General features: G+C 39.0%; 1 protein-coding gene across 5 annotated transcripts in view; it reads right to left on the minus strand.

Annotated features, from left to right (window-relative positions):
* The window catches only part of LOC145987946 (structural maintenance of chromosomes protein 6-like), a 310,654-nt gene that overhangs the window by 151,773 nt on the left and 130,911 nt on the right, over positions 1-27,970 (minus strand). For 3 of the 5 annotated variants that reach the window (XM_083122784.1, XM_083122783.1, XM_083122782.1), the window contains exon 3: positions 3,416-3,549. In XM_083122784.1, coding sequence (XP_082978910.1) covers positions 3,416-3,549 — 134 coding nt within the window. The other 2 variants (XM_083122785.1, XM_083122786.1) reach the window with 2 other exon arrangements.

The raw sequence follows: 27,970 nt of genomic DNA on the forward strand, positions 1-27,970 counted from the left end.
ACTAAAGTGACAGAGACTGTCACAAACTATTGTCATCTATTTACCAGAGTTTTGCTTCAAAATACTCAAGAATTAACAAAGAATACCAGCTACGTAATCCAAAATACAGTTTTGCAGACAACACGTGCAAAATAAACCCAACTTCAAATTTTGCATAATTTCAATTTTTTTCCCCCATAACACTCCATGAGGGCCAGACCTACCAACTGCCAACCTCACTCCCACCAGAGATGGGAGATCTTCCAACCGGTCACGAAGTGCTGTGTGGTCAGCACAGTGAACCCTCAGTCATTGTGGTATTTCCCCAATTTCCTCACGTTAGTGGGTGGTCATTGGTCCCATACACATACCAAAATCACAAGAAAATTTGTTACGGGAGACTCAAACCTGTGTGCATCCTGTAGCCCAAGCCAACAGCTTGCATCTTAGAACTCATGACTATGGTGCGGGACATCGAGGATAATTAGACCCTGCAAAAATATCGCATGGCATTTTTGTGGATCCGGTGAAAGACCAAAATGCTGCAAAAGTATCGACCAGCATTGCTAAATAAAATCCAACACAACTTTCTGATACTGATGCCACAGGTCGAGTCTGCACTTTTCTCTAAAATTTCAACATAGTACATCTCTTGCATGTGCCAAATCGTAAGGTAAGAAAATATGGATGTACAGAAGGTCGTTCGGGATCTCTGAGGACAAGATTGGAAGGGTGATAAGTTCATGAAAACCCATGTCGCCACCAACGATCATGCTCAATTGGAAAACCAGCATTCCGCTCTATAGCCCGACAACGTAAATTTCCAACTTTTCCCACTCCTCCTGACAGGATTTCCAGAGGCCATTGAGAGTGCGTGGACGTCTCTTTCCTAAGGCCCGTTTTAGGAGTCCAAATGCACAGAAGTACATGGGAGACCCATCTAGCACCTTGACCGGAACAGACGAGTCGAACGGGAGGTATGGCTGGATGCTTTATCTTGGTGCACCCAGACCTGGTTTTTGCCCCCCCCCCCATACAGTGCCGGGATATCTATGTAATAAATGGGTGTTAAAACCTCATCCTGATAGTACGTGGAGTTCACCTTTACATTATTAGCTACACGGCGAATTGCTAGCTTGCCATTATAGCAGTATCCAGCGATGATCATGAAACCCCTTGGAAAACTTTCCTGGCATTCTCGATACAATGTTTGATAATTGTTTTGTCGCGAGGGCGGTAGTAAATCGTGCGGGGTTTGTGACAGTCACTAAGGTAGACATATGCTTCGTCTAATGTCACCACATTTTTCCATCTCTCCCCTGCAAGATAGGTTTCATAGAGCTTTCTAGTGTTCGTGCGACGTTCCGCAATGTGACGAGGTAACAGCTTGTGAACTCGTCGCTTATGCCGCATTTCTAGTTGCAGATCCTTCTTGATTATGGTGTTCACTGTTGACACAGACATTCCCAACTTACGTGCGATACTCCTTTGGGGGGCAGGATTACCACCTGACACAAGGGCCTTCAGTTTTCTCACTATGTCCGGTGTACAACTCGTAGCTGCTCGTGTATTTGCCTGTTACTTCCCCTGTGGAATTAGGCCCAGTCGGCCTTTGCCTTTTTGTTCAATACCGCACCGATCCCGTTCTTCTTCTTCGATATCACAAAACCACGGTTCTTACTCATTCCTTTGATTGCCGAATAGCTATATTTAGCATCGGAAAGGGCTGTTATGTAGCCCTCCCAGTATGGTTCAATTTTCTTCGGCATCGTTGTAGGTAAATGGCACAAAACTCTGCACACGCGTTCTCGGTACTGACGTGACTAAGCATGCACCGTTTGGACAGACTGACATTGATAACAGCGCCGCCAGCGGCTTTCAAAATCGTCACCAGAGATCCCGAACAACCTTCTGTATTGTGCTTATCCCACTCCCGTCATCTCATGTATCGCATCGTGGTTAGCACATTGTGCTTTGACGCTAAGGGTCCTGGGTCCAAATCCCAGTTTGTGAGTGTCCATTCATCAGTTTCATCATATCATCCCTCATCCCCATCTTCTCAATTAACCAAAAGTGGCACAAAGACAAAGTAAAATAAACAATCCATCATGTATCACATCATTTATCTTCGTCATTGTGATGAACATAGTGTCAGAAAAGTGATATAAAAAACAAACAAAAAAAGACAAAGAAACACTGCTACCCAAAGTGGAAATTCAAACACAGAACCTTCATTGAACCTTCACTATCTGCTTCTGAGTTTGTATTTTAATCATCATACTTTCTTCCTTTCTGTCACTTATAGCCAATCGCGACAATAGGGACGGGTGATGATTAGAGTGATGAAGGAACGTTCATAAAGAATACCCATGCTCAGGTAGGGACTTAAATCAAAGAACTTTGGTGGTGAGAGGTTTCTCAGTTTCTGCTGCACATGGTTTTGATCGATTCTTTTGTTTTAATTTACTTTCCTGTTCTGCCACTTTTGCTAGATGAAGCGGATAAAGGGATAAACACAAACTCAAATGGACAGAATAGGACAAAAGCCCCACAGAGGATTGAACTGGTTGCGAGTCCAGACGACAGAGCCTTGCTAGTGTGCAAAATTCAGTCCAGGGTGTACTATGTGGAAGAGAGACATTTTGGTGTCTTCACAAATGATCACACCTTAGACCCCTTGTACAAAGGTAAATATTTTGAGTTGTTTCAATTTAATCCAAGAGGCTAAAATTTTGAGGTAAAGTACACGAGTGAAATAAAAAAACTTGCAGTCTTGCAGATCAAAACTGTGATGTACAACTGGTCCCAGGATGTAGTGCTTCGCACATAATGCACAAGTCATAATTTTCTTTTCTGAAATATGAATAAGATATCCTCCTACCCAGGAGAAAAGAACCGTTAACTAAGTTCCTGCAAAAGGAATTTTTGACTCAATTAACTGCCCAGAAAACCACTATTAGTAGGGACCTCACATCTTTTTCTATTTTTTCTTTTGTTTTTGCAAACACAATAACACCAAAAAATATTATTTGCTTGGAAAAAAAAGTGTTTATGTATGTACTGTGACATGTTCTGAATACATTTCTCATGCATTCAAAATCATGATAAACGTGAATTTGACATAAAATGTAAATTGTGTTCCTTTTCGCGAATGTCAACACATTTTGCGCTTAAAGAATGAAAAATACCTTGAAAATTCAACATACTTGTGTTTTAGACATGATGTATAACATTATGTTTTCCAAAAAAGAAGAAAACTATGGTACATGTATTCATACTTGAAAATTAACACTTGATATTAGAAGCCAATTGTAATGCGTGCATGCCCATTTCAATCTACATAGAACAATCCTCCAAATAAACCATTTTCAACTCAAAGAGTTTACACCCGTAACATTCATGGAGAGATACCACTTAAAAAATAAAATACCCTTACCTGGCAGTCAAGAAATTCAGATGATGACGTTCCTCGTATCTCTGGTCTTCTACGCTTAGATGCACTTTCGTCAGCTTCACTGGTTCGCTTCTTTGACTTTTCAAAGGCTCCAATCGTGGTCATCTTGTTGAGAACTGAAACAATCAGAAACAACACAAATATTGAAGCATATTTCCAAAGTTTTAGTATTAAACTCATAGCAAACAGTAATTTATATATAATCAAATCTTCTTCAATATTTGATAACATTCGCTGGGAGGAGAAAATTCTGAGATTTCATTTCATTAAACTGAAGTGGCAGTCGGAGTAAACTGATCCACTATCACCAGCCAGGAAGTGTCCAAATGAAGCTTTGAGTCTGCAGGTTCTGTTTTTCCCTGTGAGTTATTATCAATTCAATACTGAAATGGATCCAAATGTTGGATGAATTAACAATGGTTTCAGTTGTCCTCTAGTCCTCCAAACTCTGCTAAGCTTAACATTTATAACACCATTAAGCCTTGTTTCCATGATATGAAAAACTCAATATGCTGACCAAGGCAGAAATATATTTTATTATAAAACATAAGTTTTTCATTTAACTTTCATGTGAAAATTTGTGATATATTTGATATTCTCCATCCCTCAGCCATTTCTGTTGACCCCTTTTAAATTAAAAGAAAAAACAGCCCTTGTCTCTGTAGTCACTTCGATTGTGAGGTAGGCTCTTGATTTTCCAGGCCATTATGTGCTGCTTTAACATGCTAACAGGCAAATTTAAGTGTTATACTACACTTGCTATTCAAGATCGATTAAGTCTATTTTACATCAATTTTCTGCCACTTTTAGCAAATCCCAACAATTTTATTTAAGGGAACATTTATTGAATATTTTCAAAAATAAAGTAAAAACCTATGAGCATATTTTTATGTAGAATATCTACTATTAAATTGATTCATGAAAAATAGTTACTTTTCATGACTTTTCTGTTTTTGGATATAAAAGTTACGTGGTGGCCTAGCCGGTAGGGCATCTGACTGCCACCCGGGTTCAATCCACTGGGTGAGCGATTTGTCAAAATTTTTCCAGCCTTGTCCCCACAAAAAAGTGGGTCTGGGGCTCACCCAGACTCAAATCAATAGGTACCTGGGGTCAAGAGAGTGGTGCTGATCACAAAACCTCCAAAATGGCAAAGACCAAGAATGTGCCTTCATGCCATGGTGCTATATGCACGGGGAACTTCACCATACCTTACCATGTTTTGTCAACAAAACTGTCTAGCGAAGTTTATGACCTTCCTCATTAACCCACGATTTTGTTTTCAGTGACAGTCAGATCTTTGAGCCACAAGAGGAGGTTCGTTGAAGCCTTGGTCTCAGAGTCCTTGCACGACTAACAGTGTATCGGTGTGCCATTCCATGTGCAACTAATAAAGAGTGCCTTTTTTGTTTATTTGTGATTTCTATTAAACTGTGATATTTGAGCAATATCTGAACAGTTGGTGTAATAAGATGGACAGAAGGGAAGAAGAGCAGATATGACAGTTATTCCTGGAAATTCTGGGGTAAAGTGGCTCAATAGATGGACAGTTTGATCCAGATGACCATTGAGATCCATCGTAAGAGTGCCGTGAAAATTTTATAAGATTTTCAATCACCAGTTACTTTATTTGCAAAAGAAACTCGGTGCAGTGGCACTCTGTAACCAAAAAAGGGTCCCAGATTCCATACCAGGAAGAGAGGCACATAGTGGTTCGGATGAAACTTTAAACTGTAGGTCCATTCTCAATTAGCCTATCTGCGGATAAAGTGAACTTAAAACAACAATTAGATCAATAAACTGTATGTCCAATCCTGATTAGCCTATCTCATGTTTGAATTCACTTTATACCACAATTATATCATCAGAACTAAATGTGCAATTGACGTAACCTCAAAAACATGTAGTGTGCATGCTAACCACTTCACCATATAACCTGTGGTGCAACAGCCCACGAAGGCCAGGGCCTGCCTATCGACTGCCAGCCTCACTTCGACCTGCTGAGATGGGAGATCGTGAACCAGTTATGGGGTGACGACCCCTAGTCGATGTTGTAGGTTTCCATGGCCGGGTTACACTACTCATTCGTAGCTCCCCAATTTCCTCACGATGGTGGGTGACCATCGGTCCCATACACAGGCCGAAATATCAGAGAAAAGTTGCTACGTTTCCCTAGGAGACTCGAACCTGTGCACATCCCACAGATAGAGCCCAAAGCCTGATGCCTTAGACTACATGGCCACGATACGGGACTAACCACTCCACCACGGGAAGCTAGCAAAAGAGTAGAAATTTGACATTAAATAACATTATACAGTAATTGTGAAGTGAAACAGGGAAGGGGGGGGGGGGATATTTGTTGCCACTTTCTTCTTATTTTATCAAGTAGAGAAAAGGTCAATATTATTGCTTGTAAGGAATAATGCATAATGAAAATATTTTGCATGTTAACACTTCATGAGAAAGAGAAATTCAACACAGCCATCATTACACACTGCAATTCTTTATTTTAACTCATCTTGGGTAACTCGATATGTTTTTTTTCTTTCATCTATTTCATCTAATAATTATTACATCTCATTTTGCAATTAACAGAGGCAGATTTTGGCTTTGGTTTAATGTGCCCTGACATAGTGTATGAATTACAAGCTGCAAAACATGACCTGGACACAGAATCCGAACCACTGTGCAATGTGGCTCTGCCGGAAATCTAACCAGAGACCAAAGATTCATTAACAAGGAGAGTGCATGGCTTGAGACAGGACTTCAGGTAGTGGTACCCTATAGGTATTGATATGCAAGGGTATTAGCGCACACTAGTCAGATTTTTTTTTTTTTTGTATGTACGCATTGCTTGCATTGTAGAATTATTTCTCTTGTAGTCTACAGTTGTTAGAACCATAAAGACACAGTTTATGTTGTGACATTTCAGGGTAGCAAAACAAAAACTGTGTTTTTATGCTTGTAACAACCGTAGATTACAAGAGAAATAATAGTCAGAAATTTCAGAGAAAAAGCACTTCAGGTTTTGAAGTTTACCATGCACGCATAACTAGCCGAATATATTGTCCTACTACCAATGGGGTAAAGTGTCAGTTTCACGTGTCAAAGGATCTGGGTTTGATTCCAGTTTTGTTGCTCTGGCTTTTCTTTATGAACTCAAGCAACTGTTTATTATATTTTATTTAATAATTTATTGAAATAAATATGAAATAAAATTTTATTTATTTGGGGGCGGGGGCAAATACTTATTTTTGAAGGTCTTCTTTTTACTTTTTTCATCATTTTACGAACATTTGCATATTAAATTATCTATATTCTATTTTCGACAAAATATTATGTGTAGCAAAAAGTGTACTTTTTTTATGTTTAACAAACAAAACACAAGAATACTATTCACAATCAATGCTTTTATTTATATTTTTTTGTGATAATTATCATAAAAGAATCTAGAACAAAATATTTCTCGACAATTTGCACAGCAAATAAAAACGAATTTCTGCAATACTTAATTACACTACAGGAATAAAATAATAATCATAAACCAGTTTAAATCTTAGGATATCAGTATTCACTTTGGTCACCCTCAGAAATCACGAGAAATTGGTGCCTACATTTATGACATTATGGTGCACATAGAAATAAGGTATGATTTACGATAACTTGAACTCTTCAGACTGATGTGCTTAACTTCCTGAGATAATCAAGCATCTAATCACAAAACATTTCACAAATTCCATTTGAATGAAACCTTGGAAAATTCAATTCCCTTGGGGTAATCAAAGTTTGCAAATTTGCTTTTACTGCACAGAGGGTTGTTTGTAAGCTATAGTAACAAATTCAAACAGCTGTAACTGATGGAAAAACCATGCCTCTGCCAGCGGTGATGTTCGATGTAGTGGCAACAAGCGCGAGTTATCGCTCTGCATCACAGTTTCCACTGCAGCAAGCTGGTGCGAAGTACAGTGATATCCAGTCCATTTCTCCTGGCATGCTTTCCAGAGACCGTCCACGGTTTCCAGTCGTCTGCGTCCAAGAGCCCTTTTCAATAACCCACAGAAATCCATTGGCGGTGCATCAGGTGATTTAACAGGGATGTCGCTGTAAGGGATGTAATGTATTCCTGGTTCTCTCTCCATATCCTCCAAGAACTGGCAGGTTGAGGCAGACGTATAGCTTGAAGCCTTATCCTGATGCAACAAAACCTTAGTTGAATCTGCACCATAGAGAGCTGGGATTTCTGTGCAAAAAATTGGGGTCACGACGTGAGTCTCAAAATAGGCCAAATTGCTGTATCCTACAATGACCATGAAACCCTTGGGGAAACTTCCTATCATCTCCCGATACCATCTTGAAAACCCTTTTCACCCCATAGTTGGTAATATATTGCCCAGAGTTTACTGCAGTTACTTAGATACACATATGCCGCACCTAATGTGACAACCAATATCCACTTTTCACCAGTCAGGTGGCGTTCATACAACTTTTGGCTGTTCATGGCACGTGTTGCAATGTGCCAGGGCAGCATCTTGTTTCATCTTCCAAATGATCTGCAGGGTCTGGCTGGTTCCTTGCCCTCTGGAATCAGTCCTCTCCTTACCTTACCTTTTCTTTGCTAAGCATTTCACATGAGATGCCTTTATTTGAGATGGTGAAACCACGCCTCTTACATTGCTTGAAAATCTCGCATCATTCATTCTTGAAATGAACTACTATCTCACATCAAATATAGACATGTACTGATACTAAATGGCAAATGCAGCCAACACAAACTACAGACAAACTGAACAATGATGTCACAATGGTACATGTGTGTTTTGAGCGCAACGCTTGACTTGAAAATTGGGGAGACAATTTTTACCTAAAAATGAACACATATACAAGTGGTAAATTGGAGCACTCATTTGTCGATGGTATAGATTTTAAAAATATTCTTTTTTTTTTTAATTTAAAAGTGGAAAAGTCCATTGCATCAGAAGGCAAAGTGATGGCCAGTATATTTTGAAACAAAAGTGGCATCATTCGTGGATTTTTTGGCCAGTGGTGCAACAATTAACAGTGTTTACTACTGTCAGATTCCCAAAGATGTGCATAATACTCTCAAGAAAAAATGGACTGGTTTGATCAGAAAAGGGAATCTGTTTCTGCAAGACAATGCATGCCCACCTGCTTCCCACTAGATATTGCCACACTTCCATTACAGTAGGGTCCTTGCTCCAATTGATTTTCACCTGCTTGGGCCCTTACGATTTGGTTGGACATTTGGACGATGCCAGCGCAGCTGTTTTCGAATTCTCCATTCCTTTTGAAAAACAGTTACAATATTCCTAAATGAAAAATTGCATGTGTTTAGAATTCCTTCTAGAGCATTCACGTAGTTCTTCACGTGATTTGCTGTTCCTGTTGAGTATATATCCTCAATAGTTTTATGGTTACGTAAGTCTATTGAACTATTGATAAAATCTAGACAACAGCGATAACAAACCACATGAAGATTCACGTGGACATACTGGAAGGAATTCTAAAGACACTTAATTTTTAAAATTTTGAAATATCATAGCAGTTTTTCGAAAGTAGAGGGCCCAGTCAAACCTTAAAGAAGTTCTTTGGAGACCAAAATTTCGAAAGTGACAAGGAGGTGAAGAAAGCTCTCTGATCATGGCTAAAATGCAATCAATAATATTGCTATGCTGCTGGTATCCAAGCACTAGTGCAAAGTGGTTATAAGTGCATTAGTACAGAGGAGGATTACATAAAGAAATAAAAGTTTTTTCTACGTGTCCATGTTGCTCCGTTATTCTGAAAAATCAAAAGTCTCGGTTTGATTTGAACATGCCTTGAAATCGTTACAACACAGAACTGTCCGTGCACTCTGGTCCAACAATTTGCAATGACATTGGATCGTTGCACAAAAAAACATTTGGCTGTACATTAAATTATATGCTTTACGAGCCAAAGAATGCAGGTTCATGAACAATGTCCGGAAGTGTTGCATACAGTTGTGTACGAAATTGTCGAAGAATATCTTCAGTACTGCCAACTCTCTGCAAGGTGGGTACCTACCAAGGATGATTACAGAAGGCCACAAAGCTGCATGCTGAGTGACATTCTTGGAGTGTTACAAACAGGATGGCAATGCATTCTCCAACCAAATCATTACAAGGAATGAAAAATGAATTTCACAAACAATTGCAAGGAAACGACAATAACAGGAGTGGTGTCATGCTCAGTCACCACAAAAGCCACACAAATTCAAACAAACTGCATCATCCCAAAAACTAATGGAATCTGTTTTCTAGTTGATTTCATGTCTTGCAAGACAACCATAAAAGTTATGCCTACTACGCTACCCTTCGTGGGGTTATTCAGAACAGCTCTCACCTCTCATTATTCTGATCCATGATGATGCATGTCTGCAAGGCAGAGACCTTGCTGCATGATGAATTCCATTGGGCCTCAGTCTCAACCTGGTACCTTCAGACTTTTGCATTTATCCAAAGATGAAGGAGCACATTGGTTGTAAACACTTTGCATTCGATGTGGACCTACAGGATGCTGTGACGGACCAGCTGAATTTCAAGGTGGGCACATAGTACGAGGAGGGAATAGCTCAACAGATGTCAAGGTGTGACAAATATCTCAATGTCCAAGGTGACGATGTGAAGAATTAGGTGAAGGTATGTGGCAAAACGTGAATGTTCTGTTTCTGTACTATTACCAATAAATACTTTAGATTTTTTTTTAAGTTTTAGAGTATTCAAGTAGTAAATTTTAGAATATAAGTGAAAATTTGACAATCACAGAAGTAACAATGGGTGTGCCCACATACTAAAGCATATTGGATTGAATTTGTAAGCTTTTTCATAATGCATGCTTATAGAAGTGTAGAAAATTGAGACTGTGCAATGAGAGCATCAGAATGGTACAATAGAAACTTGTCTCTCAAAAGGTGCTCTGATTGCCACATCAGCAAGTGGGGTTATCAGCAAACCATGAACCCATTAAAGTAACTGGAGCAAGGCCATGCATACTGGCAGACAAGGGAGGGAAATCGAGTGAGCAGAGCGAAGGCTGGCAAATGCAGTTGCCCCCCCTCCCTCAAATACAATACTGTTTCTTCTCACCTGCTCATTAGTAGAGCTGTCTCGCATCACTACCTGCGCAGCAACTTGTTTTCGTTTGTTTCCTCCAGAGATACCAGGAGAGGATATAGATAAAAAAGAGAATAGGAGCCGTTCAAAACAAAATTAAATGGAGAATTATGTTCCGAAGTGTGGCTGACAGATGTCAGAACACTTAGAAATAAAGTCAAAGCTGAACGCCACATTACTTCAGCACTGATTTGGCAAAAAGTTCCAGACGTACGTGAATGTCCATACTACAGTGGGGCAGGTCATCAGGCGGCATAATATATGTCCATATTGCAGAATGGATTAAATAAAACCAGCAAGAGTATTTGTGATATGACAAAGTCTCAGCTGAAATCAAATCACTTTTACAACTGTGTATTTGTCAGACACACACAGTTCAACAATATGTTGTTCATGAGAGTACTTTAAAAGAATCTGCTGATTATGTTAATATATTCTGTTTTCCACCTACTTTTTTTCTACATTTATGAACTGAACAGTGTCTAAGTGCACGGATGACATTTCCTCTCATAACAAAATGTACTTAAAATATACACACACCTGTATCAATGAACACACCTTTAGAAACACATATGTATCCTTTACCCAATTGGTCAAATTTTACACCAAGTCTAAACCAATCTTTCCCCGTCTTAGTAATTTCCATTTTAAACGGAGCTCATGCATAGTATTTACATACTTGTATATGTATTTATGATTAACAATTGCATACTGACAAATACGTTATTCAAAGATTTAAGGCAGACAGTAGGTTCACGGTAAAGGTAGAACCGTTACAATATACCCTCTCTTACATTTTGCACTCCACTTCAACATTTATGCAACAAGAAACGTTTTTCTCACTTATCAGTGAATAGGTAACGGGTGGAAACTACTTTCATAAACTTTTATTTTCCTGTTTTTAGGGTAGGCAGTTAGATTTTATGGTTTGTTCTCTAAAAACATTCAGCAAGGAAATTACATGTGGATAGGTTAGGCAGTTAGAATCTGATGTAATGTGTGGTTCTGAGCCTCTAAAAAATCAGAACTTTAAGTTCCACGGTAAAAATTTACTATCCTTCGGACACCTCTAATTTTTTCGTTTAGTCAATTTTTGACGTTCGTACTTACGTATCTGCTTCGCGGAACATTCCTGAAGGTGTATCAACGTTGTTTTGATTAAATTAATTGCAATTTTTCACATTACCAGTACGTTTTTCTGATAGGCCTTTTCGCTTACCTGAGACGAACAAACCTAACCACGTGCCAATGGTTCGTGGGGCTAGCGCCAATGGTTCGCAATTATTTCCAATTTATAGATCCTGATACTAACACGACACCAAAGTTTAACTATGTTTCCTAACCTAACAGAACTAACCTATCCACGCGCCAATGGTTCGTGGGGCTAGCTATTCTCCGTCGGAGAATTAATTTTCAACTAACAACATGAATTTCAGCTATGAAACATTCCCACATCACACAAAACACCTTCCCGATGTTCGACAATGCTATAGGAACTTATTACGAAGTAGTTTCATCTGTAAAAATAAATAAATGTGTCCGAAGGATAGTAAACAAGTACCAAATGTATAATTAGCAGCACGTTAAGCACCTACAAGCATAATTATAATGCTAAGAGCAACAAACCTCACTTACCTAACCCAGTAATATTCTGCACCAAAATTGCAATAATTAATCACAAAACCTGTGCTTATATGTGCTTCAAGTGTTACTTCCTAGCTTGGGGGATGCTTTGTCGAGTTTGAGGATTGCTAGGGGTCATTCTTGCATGGATCAACATACAGACAATAGAGTATGGGGGGGGGGTGTAAATACATTATAGGAAGGCCAATACGAATATGGAGGGATAATGTTGAGATAGACCTAAAGGAAATTGGTAAGGATGGAAAAGATTGGATTGATCTTGCCCAGGATAGGGGCACATGGAAGGTTTGTGTTGCTTCAGCCATAAACCTACGGTTTTAAGAAGGCCAGATCGTTATATCGGAGATACATTAAAATTGGATATTTTGTGTTTCGCATGGTTCGTACTTACCAATTGTGTATTGTGGAACATAGTTCAAGACGCCATTATGCTTTTTACACGAAAACAAACAATTTTTCACATAGACAGCACAAACCACCTTCATACACATATCCAAGACTGGGCATTACAAAATTCAAGATCAAGTAAAGGAAAACAAACATATATTCAATTTTGTTTCATTTGAAAAAAGATAAAACAATTTTATCGAGTACTTTGGGTTATTGATATATTTTTTGAGAAATGGTAGTAATCTCATTAAAATTTCGGTAACCACCAAACGTCTCTAATTCCCTTATTTTCATATTTTTCACATTGATACTTACATATTCTGCATTCGTAAGGATTCTTCTATTTCGCGTTTCATTTTTTGCAGGCAAATAATCTCAATTTTCGAAATATGGAGTATTTTTATTTTCTTCGCTTTTGCTTGCGTTACACGCGATATGGCGGAGAAATCTTGACTAGCGTAGTCCATGATCAGTGGTTATGCAGTGTTGCGACCTTCTTCATAGCAAAATATCGAGGTACTAGTATGGAGAATACGTAAGTATGAATGTGGAAAATACGAAAATAAGGAATTAGAGACGTTTGGTGGTTACTGAAATTTTAATGATATGGATAACAACATAGGCCTTTAGCCTAAAAATAAACTTCAGTCTGCTGATGTCAGAACGCAAGGTAGCAAGATTGTTGTGCGATAAGTGATTGAAATAAAACAAAGTAACTGAAACCATTGGCGCGTGGATAGGTTAGTAGGGCCACGCAAAGGTTTCAATAGTGAAAAAGATAGCCCCACGAACCATTGGCGCTAGCCCCATGAACCATTGGCGCGTGGATAGGTTAGTAGGGCCACACAAAGGTTTCAATAGTGAAAAAGATAGCCCCACGAACCATTGGCGCTAGCCCCATGAACCATTGGCGCGTGGATAGGTTAGTAGGGCCACACAAAGGTTTCAATAGTTAAAAATATAGCCCCACGAACCATTGGCACGTGGATAGGTTAGTAGGGCCACGCAAAGGTTTCAATAGTAAAAAAGATAGCCCCACGAATCATTGGCGCTAGCCCCACGAACCATTGGCACGTGGATAGGTTAGTAGGGCCACGCAAAGGTTTCAATAGTTAAAAATATAGCCCCACGAACCATTGGCGCTAGCCCCACAAACCACTGGCGCGTGGATAGGTTAGTAGGGCCACACAAAGGTTTCAATAGTAAAAAAGATAGCCCCACGAATCATTGGCGCTAGCCCCACGAACCATTGGCGCTAGCCCCACGAACCATTGGCACGTGGATAGGTTAGTAGGGCCACGCAAAGGTTTCAATAGTTAAAAATATAGCCCCACGAACCATTGGCGCTAGCCCCACGAACCATTGGCGCTAGCCCCACAAACCACTGGCACGTGGATAGGTTAGTAGGGCCACGCAAAGGTTTCAATAGTGAAAAAGATAGCCCCACGAACCATTGGCGCTAGCCCCACAAACCATTGGCGCTAGCCCCACGAACCATTGGCGCGTGGATAGGTTAGTAGGGCCACGCAAAGGTTTCAATAGTTAAAAATTGGTTTCGAAAAAAATATTCGTAGCCCTACACACCATTCTCGGATAGCCCCACGAACGATTCACGGATAGCCCCACGAACCATTCACGGATAGCCCCACGAACCATTCATAAATAGCCCCACAAACCATTCACGGATAGCCCCACGAACCATTCATGGATAGCCCCACGAACCATTCACGGATAGCCCCATGAACCATTCACAGATAGCCCCACGAACCATTCACGGATAGCCCCACGAACCATACATAAATAGCCCACGAACCATTCATAAATAGCCTTAGAGATACTGGGCGAAAGGGGGGGTTATAGCCCCCATCAACCTCACATTGAGCACGCCACTGATCCTGTGCACGTCATGTTGTCGCAAGTTCGTAATCAGAAATGATGAACAGTAACTCACGTTTATTTACGTTCTAGAACTGTTACACAGTTACAAAAACGCGTATTTGGAAACACTGAGTTGTTGTTACGTCATGAAACGCTCGCAAATATTTGGTTCACGTAGTAGACGGACATCAAGGGAACAGCTTTCGTGCATTGGAGTGACATTAATGTCGAAAATTACATGATTTACTGGCAAAAAAATTTCAACGAGGTGAAAACAAACTTCCAAGACCTTCCTAAAGTATAAATAAACCCATTTCGGTAAGTACTTTCTCCTGTAAAATTGAAGAAATACGTTTTGGGGATACGAAAATTTTACCGTAATCTCATCCCAATAATTAATCAGAGCATTGCTGGATACGCAATGAACAAATGTTGGTTGGTTACAACATACATTTTGGTCCCTGTCCAATATTTACCCCGATTTTCTGTCCAATAATTACCCCGGGTCATCCTATGTAAGTACCATACCCACTCAAACCTTAGATTATATATACAGAAATAAATAAGAAAATGTCAATTTTAGACTTGACAGGTCTGTATAATATTGCTCTGTAGTTGTAAAAAAAAAAATGTGTAAACTTAAGGCTGAAAAACGTTATTAAAAAAAAATTCTCTGCACATTCTGGGCTCGACTCCAATGCAAGCCATTCTGTCCATTTGTGTTCGTTCTTCCATTTATTTTTAGCCTCATCGTCGCGAATAACGGAAAATTGTAGAAAATCGTAAATAAATAACAAACTACAAAACAAACATGAGTAACGTAAATTTACATGAAAGTTACGAAAATTTGGAATCAGATATTCTTTTCTGTATTATCATATTTCACAAATTCTATCTTATCACTATATCTAACTGTTACCCTATCTTATAACAGAGGGTTACCAAAACCAACAATTGAAGCAAAATGTTTCTATAACAAGCAATTTGAAAACATAATCTCACTTTTGTCACAAGCAAAATTTCAAGTGCAGACTACAAATTCAACTCAGAATGAGACAGGTCTTCCGGTTTGTCAAGGCCTAGACAAACCTAGGATGAATTTGCGGTGCGGTGTAGGACAATTAGCAAAATCGTTTACACCAAAAGCAACCATTCATCGAGAACGGAAAATTTCTGGTGGAAATGTTTGTTCTTTTTAATGTCAACATTCTGGCCGAGAAACATTCGACATTTCCCGGCTAAGGCCGTGTCCGAGAGGTGCAAGACCGTACTTGAAGCGAGCATCCTCCGTTGCAGTGCGGTCTTGAAGTCGGGTAATGGAAGTGAAAGTTTTTCGACTGTAGTGCCAACTCTTTTTAAAACCTGAATCACACGGAACTGGATATCCAGTTGGGATGTTCAAGTTGACGCTGGACTGGCTACCCATTTGCTAGTTTTCGCCTCACACGGTACTTGTTACCAAGACTACTAGAAGGAAAGGCTGGGGTCAGAAAAGGCCTCTTTTTGCGACTGCCGCGGGTGTGACGTCATGGGCGGACAAAACCCAGCTCAGTCTTTACCCCATACGGAAAGAAACGTGGAAAGGCTGATCTGTTTTGTTCTTTCCGCTCCTTTTTTCTTGTATTTCTGGATTGTTGGGTTCAGGGTGCGAAATCCTGGAGGGGATGATGGGGATTTCCCCCCACCAACAATCTTGGCCTCAAAAATCCCACCACCAAAAATTTCCCGGGGAAAGAGTTTTTGTTATAACAATGAAAAGATAAGCAATTACTTTTAATTTCAAATATACTTTACTAAGAATAATATCGAAAACACACACAAATTAGTGTGGTTGTGAGTGTTGAATTCTTTATGTCTAAAGAGATCATTAACAGTTCTACATCAATACGCACAGTAAAAGTAAAGCAAGAATGGAAAACAATAATAACTATGAAATCTAATTGATTTATATGAACATAGTGCACAAACTAAACAAAAACTTACACATAATAAAACCACTTCAACTATGTCATAATTTATTAACATCTTTAACCGGTTAGTAATGGAATTATTTAGCTGCTTTACACTATCTGATATGTATGAAAGTAACAAATTAATTTCTAATTAATAATCATAATAATTATTTTAATTGAGTAATTTATTTTTACTTCTAATAATATTACAAGTATGTACATCGTATAATTCACACATATGTTTGTGGGGAGGGGGTTGTAGGTTAAGAACGTTCTGCCCCTCACCAGTTTTCAATGATTTCGCACCCTGATGGGTTGTGAGGTGTTGCAGTTCACAATGCCTTCAGTGAGGTGTTGCAACGTGTCGTGATCTCAGATGAAAAAATAAAAACAGCGGGTGACAATATATAACTGAACACATCGCATCTAACGAGACTTGTTAGTGGATTGCGATACCAGTAGTCTCATTACACAACATCAGGCTACCATACACTTCAATTGGGTTACAATTATTAGAATAAAAAATAATGATATTGCAATTTTTTAATAAAGGCTCTCACGAGTATGGTAAGATAAAAACTACAAGCATACCCCTCCCAATTTAATATTCAGTCCCCCACCAAAATTCCTATGTCAATTTTAGGTTCGCTGTTGGTATTGAAGAGTTGAATGTCGACCTCCTCCAAATAATTTAATTCTCAATCGCCATACCAAAATTCCCACAACAGTCTAAGCGCAAAAGTAATTAATACCTACTCAAGACTTGGCTATCTCCCATCCTAGTGCTTAATTTCCTTACTATAGAGTTGGAAACTTCCCCAACCAAGGGTAATTCCACATCAGAATTCACGATAAAAATTTAAGGTTTAATATGTAATAGCTGGCTGGATATTGTGCACCTCAAATAGTAGATACCGTGTTGCCGAGAGACGACACTGGTATGTCTCGTCGCGTGAAAATTCCATCTCTTCTCCCTTGGAAATACAAAACTTGCTATTTATATAAGAGTGATGCTTAAATGACAACGTAGTTCAACTTCCGTCCTCCATTGTTCTATTATTTATTCAGTCAAATTTTCATTACGATCTCCCCCTCCCCCAAGTTAAGTGGACTCAACCAGCTTTCACATACCCGCCTGTGGGCACCCCTGTTCGACATCCCACTGATTATATATATACGTATATAAAGTGAGCCTCGACTTTCTTCAGTTCTATGTCTCAAATTTTCGTTCAGTCAAAAGTTGTTTAAAGTGTTTGTGACATAATACACACGGAACTTCCTCATATTCCTCCCTGTGTAGTTCAAACATTCATAAGACTCAGAATTGTAATCTGAATAAGGAAAATGAATGATGAAATAAGTATCAATAGTCGAAGCAAAGTTACCAAATTTGAAGAAGTTAAGTGAAAACAGCTCCTCTCTCACTCCTAAAAGAGAACAATAGATGAGGTTGTTTTCTTTTACATATTCAACTTATCCATAATTTTGGCTTTCTGCCATTCTTTTTTTTAACTAAATTAATTTACGCATTCAACATATATTTTTCTTTCTGCCCTACAAAACCCATTACTAGGTGTATTAACCCCAATTTTACATGAAACCTAATGTTTCACAGAGGAATGTGACGACATATAAACTACCGATAAAATGTGTGAATAAATGGCTGTGTAATCCAACTGTAAGGACATACGTTATGTCGGATCCTAAGTAAGTCTGTGTATTCACTTCCAATTAGCTTCTGGGCATAATTGCGGCTCTTTTTTGTTCATAATTACTGCTTTGATTCGGCTGCGAAACCGGATCGTAAAGCAATCTGTCCGCCCGTGACGTCAAGCCTGACGTCAAGGACCACGTGATCAGGTATGGCCCCAGCACCGTCCTTGTCGATAGTCTTTTGTTCCCATAATGGCGGCCGCGCGAGATGTAAACAACGTATCACTTCACATTTTTAAAACGCGATAATTATTCAACCGAGAGGAATTACGCTTCGTATGAAATGGTTTTAGGTATAGAAGCATGGCGCTGATTAAATATATGGACCGTGTTAAAAATGTAAACATAAACATTGGTGAGGTCTTGCCCGGTCCCCCCGGAACTTCCGGTTTAGGCCAGTCCCCTTTGTTGCCAGTGCAGATTCGCCAGCATACGAAGTAAGAAATGAGCGCTTGTTTTCATCAGTTCTGCGAAGATAGTCAAGAAAGGTATTTGTTAAAGTTCTACAATGAAGCAGTGGACGTCTAGAATCCGTCGGATGATCAACTACAGAACAGATTATTAAAATATGACGTGCCTTTGTGGCCGCCAGTTGTATAAGATAGCTACTACATACAACCTTGGTGACAATGAAGTTCGACCAGAATGGAATACGTGATTAAATGCACAGAGGCATACGCGGTAGAATGGGTGACCCGCAGAAGTGACGCATGTGTGTAAGAGGAGGCGTGTGAGCAGGCAAGAATCGCGATCCCAGCATGTTGCACCCAAGGTCACGTAAAGCACGAAAACGGGGAACTATACGCGTGACATTGAACTTCGACCAGGCACCAGACCCATACGGAAATTCCAGATAGTGGCGAATTCGACGGAAGCATGACGTCACGGACACAATAAGGGAGTCCGCCGTATACAAGCGCGTGCTGTGCACCGAGGAACCGCGGTGCATCATCACCATGGCCAGGGGCAAACCTATTGACAACACCGTGAGGAGAAGAGTGGTGGAGTTGCAACGGGATGGACTCAGTGAACGGGAAATAGGGCGCCAGCTGAACTTACCCAAGTCAACCGTCCACTGCATCATCAAACACCACCAAAATACGGGTACTACAGAGGCAGGTAAGGCCCCCGGTCGAAAACGCCTGCTGTGCGTGCGTGACCGACGGATATTTAGGAGCTATATCCAGACCAACACTCATGTTTCTGTGGCCGAATTACGACTGTGAACTCGAGAACGCTTTCACATTGAAGTGTCAACCAGAACCATTCGCCGTTACCTACAGCGATGCGGTTACCGAGTGTACAAAGCGAAACGTAAACCCTTCCTTTCCATGTTTAACAAAGGCAATCGACTACGGTGGCACGAATGTACCGGGGATGGACATTTCGGCAGTGGAACAGGGTTTTGTGGACGGACGAATCCATTTTCAATGTTGTGTACGGGAAAATACGGAAAACAGTCATTTGTCGGAAGGAGGAACAGAATGAAGCAAAATGTTATGCACGTCGGGTACAGAAACCTGCGTCAGTGATGGTGTGGGGATGCATGACGGCATCTGGGGTTGGCCCACTACACGTCCGTGAGGGCATTGTGAATGCACACGCCTATACACGCATACTGGAGCGGCATCTTCCCACAGTGCGAAGGCACCTGTTCCACAGGCGGCGTCTCATCTTTCAACACGACAATGCCAGGCCTCATACAGCGCGGCTGAGAAGAGAATCGTTGACTCGCCATCACGTGCGAACTCTGCCATGGCCACCATCGAGTCCCGACCTCTCGCCCATTGAGAATGTGTGGCGTGTTCTTAAGCGACCTGTGCAACAGAGGGGACCCACGACATTGGCTGCTCTCATAGCCTGCCTGCAGGAGGAATGGCACCGCATCGATGTGGGTTACCTTGAACGACTCGTCCGCAGCATGCCCCGACGCATTGCCACAGTTATTCGCCGACGGGGCGGCGTCACACCATGGTAAACAGGATCCCCTCTAACAGTGGTCGAACTTCAATGTCACGTGTAGATTAACGAAAATGTTTTATTTTGTGTGGACACCATACATTGCTGCGTTGCAGCGGAAATTTATGTTTTCCTTTGTTCCATGTAGCCTGCTGAATAAAATATGTTCAGCATATGCATGTGTTCTCCTTCTTTCACAACGCACTCCTATATTTGTGACTGGTCGAACTTCATTGTCACTAAGGTTGTACAAGTATCTCATGTACACGCACGACGAACTCAAAACGTACGAAAGATTAGATATATTCAATTATTTTGTAAATGGAAAAGTGAGGGAAAGATAATTATATAAAACTAGTGATATATTATAAAGTATGTTTAAGTGAATCTTTGACAACAAATCTGCAGAAGTAATGACACATAACAAATGCTAGTAAATATATGTGTTTTCAACGTCGCCTTTCCGCCTGAGGGATTTAGGGAAAACCTATGATATGGCATGCTACTTTCACTTGCACGAATTTACTTCAAACAACAAGGGAGTTTTCAGACTGAAGCGACAAGCGATATCGGGATTTCGCACAGAAACATTCGATCTAAAGCAAACAATTCACCAGTCACGCTTGAGCAAATAACAGGCCGGGGCAACGCAATGCACAGTAATGATAAAACGGCCCAGTCCAAGCGACACCTGCAATTTGTCGTGTCGCTTTAATTCGGAAGGTGTTGTTCAATTCTTAATGTTGGTTTCCAAGACACACGTATCGCTGCAGTCTAAAAGCTTAACCAATTCACCACGAGAAAATGCACGTGTAGCTTGGACTGGACTGTTGTTTTCTCAGTACCATGCATCGTGTCGCCTCGGTCTGTTGTACTCGTATGCAAAGTGAATTGTTTCCTTTAGAGTAAAGGGTCTGTTGCTTGTCGCTTCGATGTGTAATCTCCGTGCCACTTAAAAGTGAATCCTCAGTGATCAATGAAATTTTTCGAACCGAAGCGATACGACAAGCTGCACGTGTCGCTCAGATTCCCAATGGCGTGCCGCCTGAGACTTGATTTCCCATGAGCTGGAAATGCTTATAGACTAAATGGGCCTGTGTCGCTTGTCACTTCGGTACGAACCACTGTTGTCGCGTGTCGCTTCGGTTTGAAACCTCACTAAGAGGCGTGCTTTTCACCACAACACAATACGCAGATAAACGATCAACATGCTTGTAACAAAATGCAAGTCGTAGAAATCCTTTCCGGGTACCAATCCTATCTTCGTTCTGCTTGTATCAACAGGTTTGGTGTCTCTACGTTCTTCGGAAACCTACGAAGTGATACTTTACTCAATAAATTTGTTCCCGATTGAACTGTGCAACCATATGCTACACAGCTGACACCCTATTTCCTTGTAAAAGAATCTCCACTTTGCCCTTCCATATTAACGTCCATAGCACCGTAAGCGTAACCGGATGTTCGAAGGGGGCCAGACGAGTGCGCATGCTCCGCAGTAGCTCCGCCTTTAACACCGTCTATACTTTACAACGTTTACTATACACGTATGGAATAATATTTTAACTTTTTCAATTGTAAACACCGTACACTCACCATAGACGGTGTAACTCGACATGTCTTTCGTGCTGTATGCGCAGAGGGGGGCCACTCCGCGACTTGCACGTTATTGGCTAGAGCTTGTGATGTCACCAAGCGGACACGAGCGGAAGAAAGCTATGCGAAGAATGTAGCAGATGGCCCATGAAACGCTGTGTTTTCATGAATCTTTTGATATTATACACCAAAGCTGTTAATTTAATTTGACAACAAGAGATCAAATACGCGATAGAAGAATACATTTATTTTGAAACAATGCATAGTTTATTTTTTGCGTGATATCTTGTCCCTGTAGGCTGCAGTCCACTGCCGGCTTTTCTTTCCAGCTAACCTATTGCATTTATTTTAAATGTCTAATTCTAAGGAAAGTTCTTGTCCGGGCATATTCTGATATGACTTTTTACTGAATGTCCTGGAATTTCCCTTTAATATTTTTACGCTACTTTTAAGATTCTCCAGTTGATCGCCACGATGAGGATAAATTTGTTTTTGTTATTTACCATCTTCTTTCACTTTTGGCTAATCGCGTCGAACAGGATGAGTGATGATTAGTTTAAATTGATGAAGGTACACTCGCAGCAGGCACGTATCCAAGGGGGAGCTTAGGGGCTCGAGCCCTCCCGAAAGTTTTCGGTTTACAATAGATAAAATGAGGTTTTTGGTTTCTTGTGGTCGGAAATAAAATAATGTGACGATAATTTAAGGAGAGAAATAATTATCGAGTCAAGCACGTATCAAAGGTGGGAATCAGGGGGCTCCAGCACCCCCTTCAGGAAATTACGCTACATAAAATTAGGTTCATGGCATCTTGAATAATGTGATGATAATTTGAGAGAAATAATTATCGAGGCAAGACACAGAATGTTCTATAACCCTGTTATTGTTAATAGCGCGTATCCAAGGTGGGATCAGGGGGCTGGAGTCCCCCTTATTTTTTCAGTTTACACTACATAAAATTAGGTTTTTGTTTTCTTGAATAGTGTGCCGATAATATAAGGAGAGAAATACTTACCAAGGCAACACGGAGAATGTTCTATAACCCTGTTGTTGATAATATTGCATTAAAACTTTCGAGCTTTCGGTGTTGTCGCTGCACTATGTAAAGACTTGTCAACATTTGGAAGCTGCAAACGTAGCGCCACACGTAGGGCGATTCATTGTAATTTTTTAAGCGCGAGAGGGAACGTTCATGAATAAGAGAAGGAGTCGAACTACTGGCAACATTAACGAATCGTTTTATCTGCGGAACATTCTAGAATATAATGAGGTTAAAATACGCGGCTTCAATTTCCAAGTTGATCTGTACAACAGAATCTGTTAATGAGAATTCAAAGGTAAGTGTGACAGTTTATTCATACTGTCGATTAGTGATCAGTCAGTGTCCATTGGTGGCTTTATAAGATCTAGTGATTCGAAGATGAAAAGGACTAAATACCGTAAAGTAACGAAGTCTACTACTAGTTCCAGTTGAGGTCCAAAGTTGAAGACATTGACGACAGCGGATCTTCCGGAGCCTCAGTGTATACCGCGTTTGTTAGAACCTGTCCCGTTTCCCGCGCTAGCGATCGCTCGACAGTTTCGGTGCCAATGAGAAACGAGGAAAAAATCGTCTGCTGGGCAGCGAGGAGCGAATGCAAGCCAGAAGAGAGGAGTTTACGTAGACGCTGTTGGGACGTTGCGTATTTTAATTGGCTGCCTGGCTTTGACTTTCCCCAGTGTGGAACAAAATTTACACACCCCCACATAACAGAAACTGTAGCTGTTTATTCAAATAGAAATTTAGATAAAATAATAATCAAGTTGATAGAGCAATTGAATATTAAACATTCTGAATTTGCTGCAAAAGAATCAGGATGGAGTTTATGTGGAAGTCCACACAAGTTATATATTAATATTTCTAAATTTAACCCACTACAAGGTTCGACATATGTGCCATTACCTGCTAATATTAAAAATAAAAAAGCCGTGGTTAACATAGAAAATAATGATGTGAAATGATTTCTGTGGTGTATTTTAGCTGCTTTGTATCCAGTTTTAAGGAATCCTGAGAGAATAAGTTATTATAAAAAATATGAACATAATTTTGATGATGCAATGGAGGGATTAGAATATCCAATGTCTATTCAGAATATTGATAAATTTGAAAAAAAAGGCCAGAGATATCAATGGTAAACCATTATCTATTAATGTATTTATTTGTTCCACTGGTGCTGGGGATTGTTTGATAGAACCTCTCAGAATTAGTACAGTTGATGATGATTTTGCTGTTTCGATTGATTTGCTTTTAATTGAGGGGGATGGCTAATACCATTACACTTTAATACATAATCTTGAAGCTTTAGTAAGAAAACAAGTAGACAAATCTAATAGAATATTCAAGTTGTGCCGAAGATGTTTAACTGTATTTGATGGTAGAAAAATAATAAATGGTGTTCGTGAAAAAATGCAGAAATTGCTAAAAACAAATTAGTTGAACATTTAAAATATTGTGGAAATCATAAACCTGTTCATATGGTGATGCCTATGCCAAATGAAAATGCCAAATTCAAAAAATTTGAAGCTTTGTTGGAACACCCAGCATATATAGTTTGTGATTTTGAATCAAACCTCAAACCCCTTGCATTCTGTAGTCCAGATCCTGATGAATCTTCAAGTACATCATACCAGTTACATGAACCTTCTAGTTTTTATTATGTTGTTATACAGGATGGTGTGGTTAGTAAAGAATATTTATACATGGGACAAAATGCCATCAAAGAATTTGCACATAGAATAGAAAATGAGTGCCATGACATAGCATCTAATATCTTATTAAAATCAAAACTTATGATGCCTTTAACAAAAGAACAAATTCAAAATTTCAATAATACAGAAAAATGTCCGGTATGTGATTGTGAATTTTCAGATACAAATATCAAGGTGAAACACCATTCCCATACAAATGGTAAATTCTTAATAGCTCTGTGTAATAGTTGTAATATTAAGATCCAGAGACCAAAATTTGTCCCGATATTTTGCCATGGCGCATCTAATTATGATTTTCATCATCTGATCAGGTACGAGGGGTTTGACAAGCAGAATTTAAATATTTTAGCAGAAAATGATGAGAAATATATAGCTATTAGCAAGATAATTAAAGTTAATGGTGTTCCTATCCACTTAAGATTTCTTGATTCATATAGAATTTTGTCGGCTAGCTTGGCTACTCTGGCCAGTCAATTATCTGATGATTAATTTAAAATTACTTGTGACATGTTTCCAAATGAGGACTTGAAATTAATTAGGCGAAAAGTGTATACCCATATGATTATGTTACTGATTTTTCTAAATTTGATGAGTGTGCTTTGCCACCACAAAAAGAGTTCTACAGTAAACTCAGGGCATCCGAAATTACTGATGATGATTATCACCATGCTCAGTTGATGTGGGACAACTAAAAATGCCAGACATTTGGTGATTATCATAAGGCATATTTAAAACTTGATGTAACACTTTTAGCCGATATACTTCAGGCATTTAGAAAATCTTCAATAGAAAATTATAAGCTAGATCCAATTAATTTTTATAGTGCTCCAGGTGTAGCATGGTCTGCAATGTTTTTAAACACTAAAATGGAGTTAAATTTAATCCAAGATCAAGATATGTATCTATTTATGGAACAGTGTATAAGATGAGGCATGGTGCAATGTTCTCAGAGATATGCCAGAGCTAATAATAAATATATTTCTGATTATGATCCAGAATTGCCATCAAATTATATACTTTATGTGGATGCTAACAGTTTATATGGGTATGCTATGATTGATAAATTGCCATATGCAGGGCTTGAGTGGGTTGAAAATTTTAGTATTGGTGATCTTCAGGATTTTGATGACAGTAACTCTGGCCTGTTCTTAGACGTTGATCTGATAATTACTGAAGATTTACACAACAAATTTTCTGATTTGCCCCCAATTTTTGAGGTTGAGTGTTCACCTAATTTTAAACAAAAAAAGCTAATATTGACTCTGGATCCAAAACAGGATTATGTAATATATTACAAAAACTTGCAGTTTCTGATGCGTCATGGTGTTAAAGTAACTAAGGTTGGCAAAGTTTTGAGGTTCAGGCACTCAAGATGGTTGAAACCATATATTGATACGAATACCGAGCTTCGAACATCTGCAGTAAGCCAATTTGATAAAACTTTGTTTAAATTAATGGTAAATTCAGTATATGGCAAAACTATAGAAAATGTTAGAAAACATACTGATGTTAAATTAGTTACCGACCCCAGCCGGAGCAAAAAATTAGTGGCAAAGCCGAATTTCAATTATAGAAGAATTTATGATGACAATATGGCACTTTTTAATATGAAAAAAACAAAAATTAAGTTTGATAAACCTATTTATGTAGGGGCGGTGATATTAGAATTGGCAAAATTACATATGTTAAAATTATATTATGATGTGTTGAAACCTTTTTATGGTGATTGTGTAAAATTAATGTATATGGACACAGATAGTTTTATTCTTGATATTCAAACAGAAGATGTTTATAAAGATATATCACATCCTGAATTAATTAAATATTTTGATACTAGTGAACATTCAAAGATTCAACCCCACAACAAAAAGGTGCCTGGCAAGTTAAAAGATGAGACCCTTGGCGATGTTATTGTAGGATTTGCTGGGTTAAGAGCTAAAATGTATAGTTTTAAAACATGTAGTGGTGCTGTTGCCAAAAAGGCTAAGGGCATTGGTAGAGATACTGTAGACAAAGAGCTTGAATTTGAAGATTACAAAAATTGTCTCAAGTCACAGAAGTTAATTAAAACATCAGAAAATAGAATTCAGAGTGTGGATAACTTGTTAACTAGCAATATTGTAAGAAAAGTAGCTCTAGACCCACATGACGATAAGACATGTATTTTATCATGTGGCACACATACTTTACCGTGGGGTCATTGTGACTTGAGAAGTGGTAATCAATGCCCAATTACAGAGCATGATTTAAAATAAATAAAACATGCCTATGAATTTATTTCGATTTAAAAAAAAGCTATTATGGACCTGCCGACACCAGCACCCTCTCCTGATATAATATCTAAACTAAGTGGTTTCTTAATTATTCATCTCAATAGCATACTTACAGATGTTGATGATAAAACAGGTAAAACATTATACATATTTAACAATAATTTAAATCATTACCAATTGCCTATAGGTGGTCAATTACAATTTATTACAACTCCCGAGGGTGATGTCAAAATTTCAGAAGGGAGAAATATTTATAGAATTAAGCACTCAAACATGGTTTCTGGCACTGTATATACCGTTTCTGCCGGTGATTGTTTATATATTGAGGTCCCAGGATATTATGACAAGCTTATACCTTTTTTTATAGAATTAAGAATTAGATATTTTATAATAAATAACCACTAAATCAAAAAATAAAAATGCCTAATGATATATTTGGCCATACAAGACATGAAGATCATAGTGATGAGATTCTGATGCTTGATGTCAGAGTTAAAAAATTAAGAAGTGATTTACAAGCTTTACAAACCACACTCAATGCCAGTCTTCAACTAGAAATTACAAATTTACAATCACAATGCATGGACCCTCTTCTTATAATTGATTCAGAACTTAAATTATTGCTTCAAAAATATACTGATTTGGCAACATCGGATAATTTTCAAAATTTAGAGGAAGCTGTAGCAACTCTTCAAGCTAAATTAAAAACTCAGAATACCAACTCTGAACAATTGAAACAACAACTAGAAGAACAGATTAGTAGTGTCCAGACACAACTCCAAACAATTGTCAAAAGCATAAAGTCACAAGAAGATTTTGATCTAGTAATTTCTACTCTAAAAGACAAATTCAATCACTACAAATACATAATCTGGACTCCTTAAACAATGCCATAGCCGAGGTTATAGAAAAAATTGAGACACTTGAAAATTTTATGAACAACTTACCATCTTCTGATGCTCTGAATGCTATAACTCGTAATGTTGTCAACATCAAACTGCAACTTGAAACATATGAAGATTTTGGAAAAATTCAGAGTACCATAACTCACCTTGAGGGTACCATAGCAGCAGTACAAAGTGATTTGACAAATGTACAAGAAACTCTAGAATCTCGCTTACCTGGTATTGTAGATACTCTTGTCAGTGTCCAGCAACAGATCACCAAACTTGAAAACCTCAACACCGAATCTGAGCTATCTCATTTTCATCACTTGATCGATGATATCCAAACAAA

Source organism: Lepisma saccharinum, chromosome 5 (assembly GCF_977018435.1).
Source record: "Lepisma saccharinum chromosome 5, izLepSacc3.1, whole genome shotgun sequence".
Lineage (NCBI taxonomy): Eukaryota > Metazoa > Arthropoda > Insecta > Zygentoma > Lepismatidae > Lepisma > Lepisma saccharinum.